Source organism: Somniosus microcephalus, unplaced genomic scaffold (assembly GCF_052327205.1).
Source record: "Somniosus microcephalus isolate GS21.2 unplaced genomic scaffold, FLI_Smic_1.0 unresolved_chr7, whole genome shotgun sequence".
In the NCBI taxonomy this organism is placed as follows: Eukaryota; Metazoa; Chordata; class Chondrichthyes; order Squaliformes; family Somniosidae; genus Somniosus; species Somniosus microcephalus.
This window is the reverse complement of record NW_028225185.1, coordinates 14,413,822-14,427,153: the sequence shown is the minus strand read 5'-3', so window position 1 is coordinate 14,427,153 and position 13,332 is coordinate 14,413,822. Positions and strand designations below refer to the sequence as shown.

Sequence of the window (13,332 nt, the reverse complement as noted above, 5' to 3'; positions counted from 1 at the left end):
GGAGGGGCGGGTACCGAGGGAGCGCCGCACTGTCGCAGGGGGCAGTACTGAGGGAGCGCCGCACTGTCGGAGGGGCGGTACTGAGGGAGCGCCACACTGTCGGAGGGGCTGCACTGAGGGAGCGCCGCACTGTCGGAGGGGCAGTACTGAGGGAGCGCCGCACTGTCGGAGGGGCGGTACTGAGGGAGCACCGCACTGTCGGAGGGGTGGTACTGAGGGAGCACGGCACTTTCGGAGGGGCAGTACTGAGGGAGCACCGCACTGTCGGAGGTGCTGCCTTTCGGATAAGACATTAAACCGAGGCCCCGTCTGCCCTCTCAGGTGGATGTAAAAGATCCCACGGCCACTATTGGAAGAAGAGCAGGGGGAGTTCTCCCCGGTGTCCTGGGGCCAATATTTATCCCTCAACCAACATCACTAAAAAACATGATCTGGTCATTATCACATTGCTGTTTGTGGGAGCTTGCTGTGCGCAAATTGGCTGCCGCGTTTCCTACATTACAACAGTGACCACACTTCAAAAAAAGTACTTAATTGGCTGTAAAGAGCTTTGGGACGTCCTGAGGTGGTGAAAGGTGCTGAAGAAATGCAAGTCTTTAAACTCAAGGACTGAATGTATATGACTTTAAAATGACAAACCCGGGTTAAGCATCCATCCTCTGCCTTCGAGCCCTGCTTGACCTGAGGACCATGGGCTGAGAAGGATTGGAGAGGGCTGATAATGTTAATTTAAAAAAATATATAAAGTGCTGGAAAAATGGATCAGATGGGGAGATGTCTTGGAACACAAGTGCAGATCAGGACTAAGAGGGTCAGCCCTGGGGTGGGACCAGGAAGGATGTCCCGTTATCTGCACCAACAAGCGACCTCCTGGTTTTTTCCATCTCGGGTTCCATTTGATTGATTTGCCTGAGTTCAGACTTCAATGCAGGGCAGGGATTAACCCCGCCCTAGCCTGCTCACTCTGCTCTACTTCCTGCACCAGCCACAGGACAAGGGAACGTTGCACTGGAGTCGGGAGCAAAAGCTTTTTCTTTTGCAAAGACTTACTTGGGGAGAAGACGCACGTTGGACGAAGAGGTTGCAATCTCTCAGTTAGGATTTTTATTTGTCTGATTTTGCCAGCTTACGCAGGGGGACTGGAGTTTGTGCATCGTCCGGGATTCAAAGGCACCACATCAGTTCCAAGACCATCTGAAAAGACAAATGTGCGAGACTACTCTTTGGGAAATAGGACTGGTAAACCAAGGAAAGGTGGGTCTTTGCGAGGGCTTATCTGAGAATAAGCATTTGGATATGACTCCTCTCCTGGTTGCCTGGTAGATCTTTTGTTAGTTGCAGCTGGCAATCGAATGTGATGAAGTTTTAAATGCACCCTGAGTTGATAAAAGGTACTTAAGTTACCATTTCAGGAGGTACGGCGTGATTACTGAGAGACCTGAAGACCAGTAGGACACCATGGATTGCAACCATTGGGAACAATCTCTGGACAGTCCCGTCGCCTACAGACAGAGCCGCCTTGTCTACGTGTGTGACTCTTGCAAGAGTAAGATCCAGCACGTGGCGGACCTCCTGCTCTCCTACGATGCCCGGCCGGTGGACTCCAAGAGCTTGAGCACCTGCGGCGAGTCCTTCGAGAAGTGCCGGGACACCATCATCGCCCGGACCAAGGGTCTGGCCATCCTGGTCCACGAGCTGCAGTACCTGGTGTACGTGAGCAAAGACGAGGAAGTGGGCCACGGTTTGGTGGAGCTCTGCAACCTTGTGGTGGCCCTGGTGGAATGCTCCTCGCACGCCGGCTACTTGGCGGCGATGGAGATGCCGGGCACCAAGCCGGCGCAGCCTGGGCCGGTCGAGCGCTACAGGGTGTCCGTCCTGGAGCAGGAGGTCGAGCAGCATTGCAGCACCCTGAGGACCCTGCCAGTCCAGGAGCTCCCGCCGTCCCTGCTGTCGGACATCGCCCAGGGCGTGTCCGGCAGCGTCCGGAGCCTGACCGAGTCCTGCACGTTGGCCGGCGAGGGGGGCAAGGACGGCTTCGCCAGGGACCAGTTCAGGCTCGGCCTGAGGGGCGCGGCCTGCTGCGCCACCGCCCTGCTGGCCTGTGTCAAGGAGCTGCGGGCGTCGCCGGGCGAGGGGGCTCGGGGCCGGTGCGTGGTCTTCAGCGGGCCCCTGCTGCAGTCGGTCCGCGCCCTGGTGGGGTTCGCCACCGAGCCGCAGTTCCTGGGCCGCCCGGCCCACCTGCCCCCCGAGGCCAGGGCCGTCCACACCAACATCCTCGAGGGGGCCAGGCAGGTGGTGTCCTCCTGTCTCCTCTTCGTCCAGTGGATCCGAGATCTTTCCCTGCCGGTGGACGCTGGGACCAAGGTCCCCAACCTGAAAGAGCAGCTGAAGAGCTTGGCATGCGCCGTCGCCGACCGATGTGACCTGCTCTCCCAGGTGCTGCGGGACAACGACTCCTTGAACTTCCTGAACTCTTGGAACTCCTACCCTGTGAATTAACTCCACACCTGAGAACAGCGAGTTTCTCCAGCGCCTTTCACCACCTCAGGACGTCCCGACGCGCTTCACAGCCAATGAAGTACTTTTTTTGAAGTGTAGTCACTGTTGTAATGTGGGAAACGCGGCAACCAATTTGCGCACAGCAAGCTCCCACAAACAGCAATGTGATAATGACCAGATCATCTGTTTTTAGTGATGTTGGTTGAGGGATAAATATTGGCCCCAGGACACCGGGGAGAACTCCCCCTGCTCTTCTTCCAATAGTGGCCGTGGGACCTTTTACGTCCACCTGAGAGGGCAGACGGGGCCTCGGTTTAACGTCTCATCCGAAAGACGGCATCTCCGACAGTGCGGCGCTCCCTCGGTACCGCCCCTCCGACAGCGCGGCGCTCCCTCGGTACCGCCCCTCCGACAGCGCGGCGCTCCCTCGGTACCGCCCCTCCGACAGTGCGGCGCTCCCTCGGTACCGCCCCTCCGACAGTGCGGCGCTCCCTCGGTACCGCCCCTCCGACAGCGCGGCGCTCCCTCGGTACCGCCCCTCCGACAGCGCGGCGCTCCCTCGGTACCGCCCCTCCGACAGCGCGGCGCTCCCTCGGTACCGCCCCTCCGACAGCGCGGCGATCCCTCGGTACCGCCCCTCCGACAGCGCGGCGCTCCCTCGGTACCGCCCCTCCGACAGTGCGGCGCTCCCTCGGTACCGCCCCTCCGACAGTGCGGCGCTCCCTCGGTACCGCCCCTCCGACAGTGCGGCGCTCCCTCGGTACCACCCCTCCGACAGTGCGGCGCTCCCTCGGTACCGCCCCTCCGACAGTGCGGCGCTCCCTCAGTCCTGGCACTGGGAGTGTCAGCCTGGATTTTGTGCTCGAGTCTTTGGAGCGGGGACTCGGAACCCACGACCTTCTGACTCAGAGGCGAGAGAGAGACTGAGCCAAGGCCTGACACACACTCCTATGCACCCTGTCCTTTTACACCTGTCTTTTTACATATTTGCGCTATATATAACTGTTGTCCTCAAGCACCTTGGGAGGTTTTACTACATTAAAGGCGCTATATTAACGCAAGTTGGTGTTATGACGTTCCACTGAGGGAGTGCTACATTGTCGGAGGTGCTGTCTTTCAGACGAGACGTTAAACCTAGGCCCCCGTCTGCTCATCTCGGGTAAAAGATCCCACAGACTCTATTGGAAGAAGAGCGGGGGGGGGGGGGCGGGGGGGAGTTCTCCCCGGTGTCCTGGCCATTCGTTGCATACACCCGACTGGGAAGGGCGTGTCTGTGACTCTGCGAACCTCAGGGGTGAGGCGAGACTGTGGTGACTCCCACGGTCAAATAGCCGACTGCCAATGACCACTTGGGTCAAACACCGGAGCCACGTAACTATCGGCAAAGGAGGGAGGAAAGTTAGCAAATTTACTTTGAAAAGGACCGGGCAACCCTGAAAACGGTTCGCATTTGCAACCAGGCCCCATTAAAATTTGAAGACATTTGCTCCGCAACTGAGAAACCTTAACAGTGAACGTCTCCAGCATCCTGAATTTAATTTTTTTTTACACCCTGTTTTGCACTGGTACTCTTGGTGTGGGACCTAGTTTGAACTCCTGGGCAGCAGACGATTGTGTCTCTGTCACAGTCCGGACCTAATGTGCGATAGCTTTGGACAGTCCCAACCCAGGTCATAATGGTTATGCACACAACTGCCCCACTTCGGCACTGATTTGGTAATCTTAATCAAGAAGGGTTGGTGCGGCACATTGATGGGACAGTGTAGAGGGAGCTTTACTCTGTATCTAACCCGTGCTGTACCTGCCCTGGGAGTGTTTGATGGGACAGTGTAGAGGGAGCTTTACTCTGTATCTAACCCGTGCTGTACCTGCCCTGGGAGTGTTTGATGGGACAGTGTAGAGGGAGCTTTACTCTGTATCTAACCCGTACTGTACCTGCCCTGGGAGTGTTTGATGGGACAGTGTAGAGGGAGCTTTACTCTGTATCTAACCCGTGCTGTACCTGCCCTGGGAGTGTTTGATGGGACAGTGTAGAGGGAGCTTTACTCTGTATCTAACCCGTGCTGTACCTGCCCTGGGAGTGTTTGATGGGACAGTGTAGAGGGAGCTTTACTCTGTATCTAAACCTGTGCTGTATCTGCCCTGGGAGTGTTTGATGGGATAGTGTAGAGGGAGCTTTACTCTGTATCTAACCCGTGCTGTACCTGCCCTGGGAGTGTTTGATGGGACAGTGTAGAGGGAGCTTTACTCTGTATCTAACCCGTGCTGTACCTGCCCTGGGAGTGTTTGATGGGACAGTGTAGAGGGAGCTTTACTCTGTATTTAACCCGTGCTGTACCTGCCCTGGGAGTGTTTGACGGGGACAGTGTAGAGGGAGCTTTACTCTGTATCTAACCCCTGCTGTACCTGCCCTGGGAGTGTTTGACAGGACAGTGTAGAGGTGTTCCTTTCCTCTGCACTATCATCCTTTACCTTGACGAGCACATAATTCACACAGGGTTTTTATAAAGAAGATTGGCTCAGTGAGGAGAGAGTTAAGCACTAAACCACGGCCTGTAATTTTACTTGTGCTGGTGGGGGCTGCATTTCCTATTTAATTACAACCCGGACCAAACCCTTTCCTTCAATTGTGCAAAGGCACTGGGTGGGAGGCACATGAGGGACGAGCCAAATCCAGATCAACAAAACACAGCCTGAGTGATGGATGGAGCGGTCTTGTTTTTCTCAGTTCAGCCAAGGCCCTTGCAGGTTAATGGAGCGGCAAGATCAGTAGCAACAACAACCTGCATTTATACAGCACCAGTACAGTAGTAAAACGTCCCAAGATGCTTCACGGGAGCGAATATCAGACAAAATTTTGACCCCGAGCCACATCAGGAGATATTCGGACAGGTGACCAAAAGCTTGGTCAAAGAGGTTGGTTTTAAGGAGCATCTTAAAGGAGGAGAGAGAGGCGGAGAGGTTTAGGGAGGGAATTCCAGAGCTCGGGGCCCAGGCGGCTGAAGGCACGGCCGCCAATGGTGGAGCGATGGAAATCGGGGGATGCTCAAGAGGCCAGAATTGGAGAAGCGCAGAGATCGCGGAGGGTTGTGGGGCTGGAGGAGGTTACAGAGATAGGGAGGGGGGCGAGGAGGACATGGAGGGGATTTGAAGACAAGGATAGAGAATTTTAAAATTGAGGCGTTGCCGGACTGGGAGCCAATGTAGGTCAGCGAGCACAGGGGGTGATGGGTGAACGGGACTGGGTGTGAGTTAGGACACGGGGCAGTGAGCACAGGGGGGGTGATGGGTGAACGGGACTCGGTGTGAGTTAGGACACGGGGCAGTGAGCACAGGGGGTGATGGGTGAACGGGACTGGGTGCGAGTTAGGACACGGGGCAGTGAGCACAGGGGGGTGATGGGTGAACGGGACTGGGTGTGAGTTAGGACACGGGGCAGCGAGCACAGGGGGTGATGGGTGAACGGGACTGGGTGTGAGTTAGGACACGGGGCAGTGAGCACAGGGGGTGATGGGTGAACGGGACTGGGTGTGAGTTAGGACACGGGGCAGGGAGCACAGGGGGTGATGGGTGAACGGGACTGGGTGTGAGTTAGGACACGGGGCAGTGAGCACGGGGTGATGGGTGAACGGGACTTGGTGCGAGTTAGGACACGGGGCAGTGAGCACAGGGGGGGTGATGGGTGAACGGGACTCGGTGCGAGTTAGGACACGGGGCAGTGAGCACAGGGGGTGATGGATGAACGGGACTTGGTGTGAGTTAGGACACGGGGCAGTGAGCACAGGGGGTGATGGGTGAACGGGACTGGGTGTGAGTTAGGACACGGGGCAGTGAGCACAGGGGGTGATGGGTGAACGGGACTGGGTGTGAGTTAGGACACGGGGCAGCGAGCACAGGGTGATGGGTGAACGGGACTGGGTGTGAGTTAGGACACGGGGCAGTGAGCACAGGGGGTGATGGGTGAACGGGACTGGGTGCGAGTTAGGACACGGGGCAGTGAGCACAGTGGGTGATGGGTGAACGGGACTGGGTGTGAGTTAGGACACGGGGCAGTGAGCACAGGGGGTGATGGGTGAACGGGACTGGGTGCGAGTTAGGACACAGGGCAGTAAGCACAGGGGGGTGATGGGTGAACGGGACTGGGTGTGAGTTAGGACACGGGGCAGTGAGCACAGGGGGTGATGGGTGAACGGGACTGGGTGTGAGTTAGGACACGGGGCAGTGAGCACGGGGTGATGGGTGAACGGGACTGGGTGTGAGTTAGGACATGGGGCAGCGAGCACAGGGGTGATGGGTGAACGGGACTGGGTGTGAGTTAGGACACGGGGCAGTGAGCACGGGGTGATGGGTGAACGGGACTGGGTGTGAGTTAGGACACGGGGCAGCGAGCACAGGGGGTGATGGGTGAACGGAACTCGGTGCGAGTTAGGACACGGGGCAGTGAGCACAGGGGGTGATGGGTGAACGGGACTGGGTGTGAGTTAGGACACGGGGCAGTGAGCACAGGGGGTGATGGGTGAACGGGACTCGGTGTGAGTTAGGACACGGGGCAGTGAGCACAGGGTGTGATGGGTGAACGGGACTGGGTGTGAGTTAGGACACGGGGCATGGAGCACAGGGGGTGATGGGTGAACGGGACTGGGTGTGAGTTAGGACACGGGGCAGTGAGCACAGAGGGTGATGGCTGAACGGGACTCGGTGCGAGTTAGGACACGGGGCAGTGAGCACAGGGGGGGTGATGGGTGAACGGGACTCGGTGCGAGTTAGGACACGGGGCAGTGAGCACGGGGTGATGGGTGAACGGGACTTGGTGTGAGTTAGGACACGGGGCAGTGAGCACAGGGGGTGATGGGTGAACGGGACTGGGTGTGAGTTAGGACACGGGGCAGCGAGCACAGGGGGTGATGGGTGAACGGGACTCGGTGTGAGTTAGGACACGGGGCAGTGAGCACAGTGGGTGATGGGTGAACGGGACTGGGTGTGAGTTAGGACACGGGGCAGTGAGCACAGGGGGTGATGGGTGAACGGGACTGGGTGTGAGTTAGGACACGGGGCAGTGAGCACAGGGGGTGATGGGTGAACGGGACTGGGTGCGAGTTAGGACACAGGGCAGTAAGCACAGGGGGGTGATGGGTGAACGGGACTGGGTGTGAGTTAGGACACGGGGCAGTGAGCACAGGGGGTGATGGGTGAACGGGACTGGGTGTGAGTTAGGACACGGGGCAGTGAGCACGGGGTGATGGGTGAACGGGACTGGGTGTGAGTTAGGACATGGGGCAGCGAGCACAGGGGGTGATGGGTGAACGGGACTCGGTGCGAGTTAGGACACGGGGCAGTGAGCACAGGGGGTGATGGGTGAACGGGACTGGGTGTGAGTTAGGACACGGGGCAGTGAGCACAGGGGGTGATGGGTGAACGGGACTGGGTGTGAGTTAGGACACGGGGCAGTGAGCACAGGGGGTGATGGGTGAACGGGACTCGGTGTGAGTTAGGACACGGGGCAGTGAGCACAGGGTGTGATGGGTGAACGGGACTGGGTGTGAGTTAGGACACGGGGCAGTGAGCACGGGGTGATGGCTGAACGGGACTCGGTGCGAGTTAGGACACGGGGCAGTGAGCACAGGGGGTGATGGGTGAACGGGACTGGGTGTGAGTTAGGACACGGGGCAGTGAGCACAGGGGGTGATGGGTGAACGGGACTGGGTGTGAGTTAGGACACGGGGCAGTGAGCACAGGGGGTGATGGGTGAACGGGACTGGGTGTGATTTAGGACACGGGGCAGTGAGCACAGGGGGCGATGGGTGAACGGGACTGGGTGTGAGTTAGGACACGGGGCAGTGAGCACAGGGGGCGATGGGTGAACGGGACTGGGTGTGAGTTAGGACACGGGGCAGTGAGCACAGGGGGTGATGGGTGAACGGGACTGGGTGCGAGTTAGGACACGGGGCAGTGAGCACAGGGGGTGATGGGTGAACGGGACTGGGTGTGAGTTAGGACACGGGGCAGTGAGCACTGGGGGTGATGGGTGAACGGGACTGGGTGTGAGTTAGGACACGGGGCAGTGAGCACAGGGGGTGATGGGTGAACGGGACTGGGTGTGAGTTAGGACACGGGGTAGTGAGCACGGGGTGATGGGTGAACGGGACTGGGTGTGAGTCAGGACACGGGGCAGTGAGCACAGGGTGCGATGGGTGAACGGGACGGTGTGAGTTAGGACACGGGGCAGTGAGCACAGGGGGTGATGGGTGAACGGGACTGGGTGTGAGTTAGGACACGGGGCAGTGAGCACAGGGGGTGATGGGTGAACGGGACTGGGTGTGAGTTAGGACACGGGGCAGTGAGCACAGTGGGTGATGGGTGAACGGGACTTGGTGCGAGTCAGGACACGGGGCAGCCGGAGTTTGGGATGAGCTGAAATTTACCGAGGCTGGAAGGTGGGAGGCCGGGCCGGGAGAGAATTGGAATAGTCAAGTCTGGAGGTAACAAAGGCATGGATAAGGGTTTCAGCCGCAGCATATCTACGTATCAACGCAATAAGGTCCTTGCTGCTGATACTGTAGTCAATTTAGTAAATGTGGTTTCTTGAGATGCCTAATCGTATTTGTCAGTCGCATCGAACACTACTTATCTCTCGAGGTTATAGTCCAACAGCTTTATTTGAAATCACAGGCTTTCGGAGCGCTGCTCCTTCGTCAGGTGAAGGTCAGGTCCTTCACCTGATGAAGGAGCAGCGCTCCAAAAGCTTGTGATTTCAGATAAAGCTGTTGGACTATAACCTGGTGTTGTGTGACTTCTCACATTTGTCCACCCCAGTCCAACACCGGCATCTCCACATCATATCTCTCAAGGGACAGCCTCTCCTAAACCCCGCGACCTCTTCCACCTAGAAGGACAAGGGCAGCAGGCGCGCGGGAACACCACCACCTCCCAAGTTCCCCTCCGAGTCACACATCATCCTGACTTGGAAATATTTTGGCCGTTCCTTCATCGTCGCTCGGTCAAAATCCTGGAACTCCCTCCCTAACAGCACTGTGGGAGCACCTTCGCCTCACGGACTGCAGCGGTTCAAGAAGGCGGCTCACCGCCACCTTCTCGAGGGCAATTAGGGATGGGCAATAAATGCTGGGCCTTGCCAGCGACGCCCACATCCCGAGAATGAATTTTTTTTAAATTATATTAATTTGCTGCGTGTGTCACATGGGCCTGATCACACTGACATGGTACTGCCTGCAGCTGCACACGTCTGCCACTAGATGGCGGTCAAAGGCTGCCGAGTCCCACCGTTATCCCGACAGCATCACCAGTGCTTACTCCTGACTTAGAATATCGGTGGAGCCTGTGCGTACAGTTTCCATGCTGTATGGTGTCAGCCGGGGGTAGCACTCTGTCTCTCGCTTCCGAGTCAGAAGGTCGTGGGTTCGAGTCCCACTCCAGAGGCTCGAGCACAAAATCCACGCCGACACTCCCAGTGCATTACTGAGGGAGCGCCGCACTGTCGGAGGGGCAGTACTGAGGGAGCGCCGCACTGTCGGAGGGGCAGTACTGAGGGAGTGCCGCACTGTCGGAGGGGCAGTACAGAGGGAGCGCCGCACTGTCGGAGGGGCAGTACTGAGGGAGCGCCGCACTGTCGGAGGGGCGGTACTGAGGGAGCGCCGCACCGTCAGAGGGGCAGTACTGAGGGAGCGCTGCACTGTCGGAGGGGCGGTACTGAGGGAGCGCCGCACTGTCGGAGGGGCAGTACTGAGGGAGCGCAGTACTGAGGGAGCGCCGCACTGTCGGAGGGGCGGTACTGAGGGAGCGCCACACTGTCGGAGGGGCGGTACTGGGAGCGCCGCACTGTCGGAGGGGCGGTACTGAGGGAGCGTCGGAGGGGCGGTACTGAGGGAGCGCCGCACTGTCGGAGGGGCGGTACTGAGGGAGCGCCGCACTGTCGGAGGGGCGGTACTGAGGGAGCGCCGCACTGTCGGAGGGGCGGTACCGAGGGAGCGCCGCACTGTCGGAGGGGCGGTACCGAGGGAGCGCCGCACTGTCGGAGGGGCGGTACTGAGGGAGCGCCGCACTGTCGGAGGGGCGGTACTGAGGGAGCGCCGCACTGTCGGAGGGGCGGTACTGAGGGAGCGCCGCACTGTCGGAGGGGCGGTACTGAGGGAGCGCCGCACTGTCGGAGGGGCGGTACTGAGGGAGCGCCACACTGTCGGAGGTGCCGTCTTTCGGATGAGACATTAAACCGAGGTTCTGGCTGCCACCTCAGATGGACGTAAAGGATCGCCACGGCCACAATTGGAAGAAGAGCAGGGGGAGTTCTCCCCGGTGTCCTGGGGCCAATATTTATCCCTCAACCAACATCACTAAAAAACAGATGATCTGGTCATTATCACATTGCTGTTTGTGGGAGCTTGCTGTGAGCAAATTGGCTGCTGCGTTTCCCACATTACAACAGTGACCACACTTTAAAGAAGTACTTCATTGGCTGTAAAGCGCTTTGGGACGTCCTGAGGTTATGAAATGCGCTGGAGAAATGCGAGTCTTTTTAAACGCTGGCCTTGCCTGCATTTCCTCACTCTCTAATTGATCGATTGTTACTTAATATGTTTTGAAAGACTTTCCGTCAGACCTTGCGAAGGTCGTCTACAGTGGGAGAGTTCGGGAGAGCGATGCCAGTCGTAAGCAGAGATGGCTCGTCGCAACCGGATCGAGAAATTGTTATGCTTTGGTATCTTAATGCTTCAATAAAATGTCTCAACCTCCAGCTCACCAACTTTCAGCCCATCGAGCCAAGCTTCACTGAGCCAGCAGCCCAGATGTTCCGGTAAGCCTTGGCCAGACCCCACCTGGAATACCGTACTTCAAGCGCTTTGGGAAGTCCCGGGGTCGTGCAAGGCCCGGTAGAAATGCGAGATCTTTATTTTACTGGGTTCAGTTCTGGGCCCCGCCCCTCAGGAAGGAGATCTTGTCCTCGGAGGGGGGGAGCAGCGCAGATTTACCAGAATGATACCCGGGGGGGGGGGGCTAAAAGGGTTAAACTCAGAGGACAGGTTGCACAGACTGGGCTTGTATTCCCTCGAGTTTAGAAGATTAAGGGGTGATCTAATCGAGGTGTTGAAGATGATTAAAGGAGTTGATTGGGTCGAGAGAGAGAGAAACTATTTCCTCTGGTGGGGGGAGTCCAGAACAAGGGGGGGCGTCACCTTAAAATTAGAGCCAGGCCGTTCAGGGGTGATGTCGGGAAGCACTTCTTCACACAAAGGGGGGTGGAAATCTGGAACTCTTCCCCCCCCCCCCCCAAAAAAAAAGCTGTTGATTCTGGGGGTCAATTGGAGCTTTGAAGATTGAGATCGACAGATTTTTGTTGGGTGAGGGGATTAAGGAATCATCGAATGGTACAGCACCGAAGGAGGCCATTTCAAAGAGCCAGCACAAGCACGATGGGCCGAATGGACTCCCATCTGTGCTGGGATTGATCTCCAGACTGAGGTCGATGGATTTTCGTTGGGTGAGGCTATTAAGGGATATGGGGCCAAGGCGGGTGGATGGAGTTAGGTCACAGATCAGCCGTGATCTCGTTGAATGGCGGAACGGGCTGAGAGGGGCTGAACGGCCTCCTCCTGTTCCTATGTGACCCCACCAAACACTAGAGCAAGCCAGTGTTCGGAACAGGAGGAGGCCGTTCAGCCCCTCGAGCCTGTTCTGCCATTCAATGAGATCAAGGCTGATCTGCCACCCAACTCCGCCCCAAAGCCCTTTGGCCAATAGGAATGGAGAGCAACAGTTGTAACTATGGCAACAGTGCTTTAGCCCCAGCCAATCATTTCAGTAGAAACCCCACCTTAAACGCGCTCACATAATACAGGCCAATGTTACTGGACTGGTAATCCAGAGAACGTGGGGGAAAAATTCCGTTGTTTGCGCCTCCCGTTAGCGCCGTAAGAGGGCGCTAATGTGGCGCAAAGCAACTAGCGCCCGGGCGCGGTGATGTTTGCGCCGCTCACGAAATTAACTAGACATTTTGCGGCGGCGCTAAACACTACCGTCACGATCTCCTGCGCTGGCAGATCGTGACGTCAGTCGAGTGCGCAACGCCCTGGACCGGATATTGAGTGGCGCTCCCTGCCTTACCGCCTGCCGCTAGCAACGACGGGTTGAGGGGAGCGTTATGCTGTCAGAAAGGGACTGGGGGAGCGCTATTTAAAGGCAACTGCTTCCTGCCTTTTTTTGTTGGAAACATTTTTGCACCACGCATTCTGAGAGAGAGAGAGAGAGACTTCTGGAGAGATTCAATGCTGTGTGAAGGAGTTTTGAGTACTGAGCAGCACTTTGCAGGTTCATTTTGATTTGACCTTCCTCGTTTCACCAGCGCTCTGAGGTAGCGCCTCGCTCCTCGGCCTTTGCGCCTTAAGACAGGTGTGAAGCGCCTGATTTAGCGCTCCAATCACCTCCAGGGGCGATAAAAGCCAAGTTTGCCGTTGGAGGCGATAATTAGCGCCAGGCGCTAAACTTTGCGCACGGCCGATAATGAATTTCTCCCCCCCCCCCCCCCCATGAGTTACAATCCCACCCTGGGCAGTTTGAGAATTTTAACTCCGTTTATAAAACCTGGAAATCAAAACCTGGTCTCAGTAAATAGTGACCCTGAAGCTGTTGGGTTGTCCCAACGGGGATCACTGATCTCCCTTTAGTGAAGGAAATCTGCCCTCCTTACCCGGTCCTGGGGCCTACACTCATTGAAACGTATAAAATTCTGACAGGGCGAGACAGACTGGATGCAGGGAGGATGTGTCCCCCTGGCTTTGGGGGGGGGGGGTCTAGAACGAGGGGTCACAGTCTCGGGATACA

At 57.4% G+C, this 13,332-nt stretch overlaps 1 protein-coding gene across 1 annotated transcript; it reads left to right on the top strand.

The window, feature by feature from the left end:
- The first annotated feature begins 979 nt into the window (after positions 1-979).
- Positions 980-2,711, top strand: LOC147086561 (talin rod domain-containing protein 1-like). Its single transcript, XM_085978365.1, has one exon. It carries the CDS (start codon positions 1,459-1,461, stop codon positions 2,497-2,499), a length of 1,041 nt encoding a protein of 346 aa, XP_085834491.1. The 5' UTR covers positions 980-1,458; the 3' UTR covers positions 2,500-2,711.
- Positions 2,712-13,332: the final 10,621 nt, after the last annotated feature.

What these genes read in the sequence shown, in the direction of transcription:
- LOC147086561 (XM_085978365.1), top strand. Translation starts at nt 1,459, where the DNA reads ATGGATTGCAACCATTGGGAACAATCTCTGGACAGTCCCGTCGCCTAC.